This window comes from Phoenix dactylifera, chromosome 8 (genome assembly GCF_009389715.1).
Source record: "Phoenix dactylifera cultivar Barhee BC4 chromosome 8, palm_55x_up_171113_PBpolish2nd_filt_p, whole genome shotgun sequence".
In the NCBI taxonomy this organism is placed as follows: Eukaryota; Viridiplantae; Streptophyta; class Magnoliopsida; order Arecales; family Arecaceae; genus Phoenix; species Phoenix dactylifera.
In genome coordinates, this window is record NC_052399.1 from 8,086,503 (window position 1) to 8,090,445 (window position 3,943).

Consider the following 3,943-nt stretch of genomic DNA (forward strand, 5'->3'; position numbering starts at 1 on the left):
GCCTGGTAAACCAAAGCCGGCCGGTCCTCGGAGTGTCGCTGGAAAAGCTTTGCACATCATGGCCTCCGAGGCTCCTTGTAGGGCCATTAAGACCCGATAACTATCCAGGTGGTCAAGGGGGTCGGTCCTGCCGTTGTAAGGCTCCACCTGGGGCATCTTGAACCGCGGCGGGACCGGCTCGTCTTCAATCTCCTGGGAGAAGGGGGACTTTGTGGTGAACTCGAAGTCACCATCATGTCCCGGTTTCCTTCCGTGGAGTGCCTGGATCTGGCGTTCCAGCTTCTCGACCTTCTTGTCGAGTTCATCATTCTGGGGGATCGCTGCAGCGGTTCGTTCTGGTGCAAGTTGCCTTGGAACCGACTCAGCCTCCGAGGGTTGTGGCCAGCCACCAGGGCCTCTAACTAGATGTTCTCTCCAGAGGGAGGCTTGGACTTGAGAGTCCTGACCTTGAAGGGAAAGTCCGCTTGTAGGAGGCTCCGGTTGAACTGGAGCCGGAGGGAGCGGTGCCGTCGGGATGCCCCTAGGTTGCAAGCCTTGGACAGCGGTGGCCAAGGCCTGCACCTGTTGCACCAGGGCATCAAACTGCTTCGGCCGAACTTGAGGAGTTGATTCGGCCGGAGGCGGCGAGTTCTGGACAGAGTGTCCAGGACTAGGTGGAGGACGTCGAGAGGCATTGGAAGCCCCCTTACTTCTTAGTTTCATGGCAGCAACTCGGGCCCTTCCTCTAGCGCCAACTGTTGCTGGAAATTGGACCCGGGGGCTGCCGCGAACTGAGAGGGGAGGAGCTCCGCTGCCGGGATGGTGGGTGGCGGTGCGTCGACTGGTGGCATCCTCCTGGAGAATCCTGCAAGAAAGCCGGTGGCCGGGCTTTCCGGCGCCGGCCCTCCGAAGCTCAAGTCAGAGGGGGTTAATATGTGTGGAGTAAAGGAGGAGAATGTTTGTTCTCTCTTTTTTGTGTATATCTGTGTCCCTCCCTTCTTTTCCCCCCAGGTTCTCTTTTATAGGAAGATATTATGTTACCTGGGAGGTGACAGGAGAATTTGTCTTCTTTTGTGATAATTGGGCACGATCACGCTCATTAATGGCGTTGTGGAGAATAAGGCCGGATCAGGCCGGAGTCAGGGAGTTGTCACGGTTGATCAGACCCGTTGGGGTGGTTGAACCGCCGGCCGTGGTGGGCCTGGGGTTCGTAGATAGCAAGTGCATTGATTGCTGAGTGAACCGGTGGTCAGGGAGAGCCATATGCTTTGATGGTTCAGTGATCCGGAGATCATCTTGAGCCGTGTTCATTTAATGGCCGAGTGCATCGAAGGCCTGAGGGGGTCTCATGCATTAATGATAGGGCGTGCCGAATACCGGCGGAGATCACGTGCCTTGATGACCTAGGAATGGTGGCAGATTGTAGTGGAGTCATGTATTTAGTTGTCAGATCCTTTAGAGGATTAGGTGGAGATTGGATATTTGGCTAAGGTACGGGCCCGGCTCGGGTGCTGAGCCGAGCCGGTTGCTTAGCGGAGTGTCCTGTGGCGGGGTTGCTTCTCTTGGTCGGCACTCTTTGGTCGAGCGCCTCTCTGGTCGGCGCTCTTTGGTCGAGCGCCTCTGGTCGGTGCTCTTTGGTCGAGCGCCTCTCTGGTCGGCGCTCTTTGGTCGAGCGCCTCCAGACTGGCATGACTTGGGTTTTTCCCCCAACACTATGTGCACTCATTTACACTGCTTTTCTTGGTCATTTCTGTGTCCTTTGCATGAAACAGACTTGTTTTTGTCTATATTTTGGACCAAAAGTGACGCCATATAGTGTTGAGGTGCACTCCTGCAGCTACTAATACATGGTGTAACCTCCTTGCATTATGTTATTTCTTTTCCTCGCCATTCTTTCCATTTGTTCATTTTTGTTTTAGGATTTCCCTTGTGAATTTATCTTCTTAATGATTTCTAATTTCCTTCTGTTATATTCCAATTATTTTTTGCTTTAAAGGATAAAATTTTCCACAATAATACTAAAAAAAATCTGGACTGCTAAGGTCTTCATTTTATCAATTAGGGGAAAAAAATCCAAGATTGCTTTTGCCTGTTTTTTAATTTAAGTCAACTATTGTGCTTTATATGTTTGTCCTATTTCCTACTTGTGATGCTTGAGTATCTGATATCATTGCTCCATTTTCTAAAGGCTATTAGTCTTCATACCTACTTTGTGCCAGAAAATTGGAAATTGTTCTGAATATCTTATTCCATCATTTTTCCCTTTTCTTTCTATTAGAGGTTACTTACAAGATGGTAAGTTTTCTACAGGTTGATGTTGCTAGACAAATCCTTCATAGAATTATTACCAAAAGGGAAGGGTTCTCTTGGACAACTAGAGGAGGCATGGTATGCATCTAATTCATCCTTTTCATCAAGTTTTTGAGACATGAGGAAGGTAGTTACTGAAGTTCCTATGGTTTTCTAAAAAATAAAGAAAAATGATCATCAGGTCTATATTTTAACATATCTATTTTCCTTTGACGCATCAACTATATGAAATGGCATATCATAAGAGTGGTTATTATGTTTTTATAGTTTGTATTTTATGAGGGAAAGATTGGTAAGGGCCCAACCAATTCATCTTATGGTTTGTAAGCTGCAGATAACTCTCTTAGCTTTGGTTCACTATTATTTGGACCCAAAAGTTGGTATGCCATTTTCAAATTTCATCTTTAGATGGACTAGATAATTGTCTGTAAGGTAATTATAGCATGTATTAGTAATAGTTGATTTTATATAATGCAGATTTAATGAAAAACAGGGGACCTTTTTTCACAAAACTCAATTTTAGGTTTATGACCTGTCAGTTTTCCAAAATAAATTTTATGAAAAGGAACCGAACAAGCATTTGCATTAAGATTATTTATTTTAGATTATGGCCAAAGAGCCCCTAAACAACTGATGAATGGCATTGTCAGACATAATTGCTTATGACCCCTCTGGACTAATCTTGCAACCAAGTACTTGGTAGTATAGGAAAAGCTAAATATGAAGCAGGAAGACATGTTCTGGGTGAGCACTGCTATGTGTATAAATATGTAGAGCTTTTGTCATGGGAACCCAGCTTAGCTGCACTCATTCTTGTGAGCAATTTCCTACATTAGAGAATATCTGATGTTGTTGCAGGTTGCTATCCGTGTAGAAGCTTTGTCAGGATTCACTAATTCTATACTCAGCCCTTATGTCCTTCCAGAGGTTTTACTCTTTTCATTAGTTAAATGGCCTTACATTCTTTCCATTGCTGCAGATATAGCTTGTAAGTTTTTATCCTGTACTTCAGGTTTCACTGAATGATCCTATTGAGAAGTATATGACAGCATTTGAAGAAGCTGATCCATTACCTGCTAGCTTGAAATTGGACAAAGTTATTATGAGCTTGGATTGGAATCTGCTCTGGGGATTTTTTTTTTGTTCTACCTTATCACAAGATTCGATGATGAGATGCAATGCAACTAAGAACAATGGTTATTGAGCATTAAACATTGGCATATTCTTTGAATGGCTTGGAAAATTTCTATACGGAGAGTATGAGGATCACTTACCTCAGACGACGGCGATGTCGACGGCGGCGGAGTAGCTACGGCTCGCTCGGGATGGAGGTGAGATGTCGGCGCGCAGCTAGGGCATCGACCGGCAGAGGATGAGGAGACGGGGCCGGGCGAGAGTTAAAGACAAGAAGAAAACAAAGAGGAGGAGGAGGAGGAGGAGGAGGAGGAGGAGGAGAAGAAAGAGAAGGAGGAGTAGGAGGCTTACCTCAGACGACGGCAAGGTCGACGGCGGCGGAGTAGCGGAATCTTCGATCGCCGATCTGGGCTAGGGATGGAGGTGAGATTAGTTTGAGGAGGAGGAGGAGGAGGAGGAGGAGAAGGAGGTGGCTTACCTCAGAAGGAGAGGTCGACGGCAGCGGGGAAGTCGACGCGCT

At 46.6% G+C, this 3,943-nt stretch overlaps 1 protein-coding gene across 1 annotated transcript; it reads left to right on the top strand.

The window, feature by feature from the left end:
• Window positions 1-2,267: 2,267 nt before the first annotated feature.
• LOC120111482 (pentatricopeptide repeat-containing protein At5g10690-like) lies at window positions 2,268-3,493 on the top strand. The gene is made up of 3 exons (XM_039128538.1): window positions 2,268-2,367; window positions 3,148-3,216; window positions 3,302-3,493. The coding sequence occupies exons 1-3, from the start codon at window positions 2,272-2,274 to the stop codon at window positions 3,491-3,493; spliced, it is 357 nt and encodes a 118-aa protein (XP_038984466.1). The 5' UTR covers window positions 2,268-2,271.
• The last annotated feature ends 450 nt before the right edge of the window (window positions 3,494-3,943 follow it).

What these genes read in the sequence shown, in the direction of transcription:
- LOC120111482 (XM_039128538.1), top strand. Translation starts at nt 2,272, where the DNA reads ATGGTAAGTTTTCTACAGGTTGATGTTGCTAGACAAATCCTTCATAGA. An exon ending in GGACAACTAGAGGAGGCATG is followed by an intron (nt 2,368 to 3,147) that starts GTATGCATCTAA and finishes ATGTTGTTGCAG; the next exon opens with GTTGCTATCCGTGTAGAAGC. An exon ending in GCCCTTATGTCCTTCCAGAG is followed by an intron (nt 3,217 to 3,301) that starts GTTTTACTCTTT and finishes CCTGTACTTCAG; the next exon opens with GTTTCACTGAATGATCCTAT.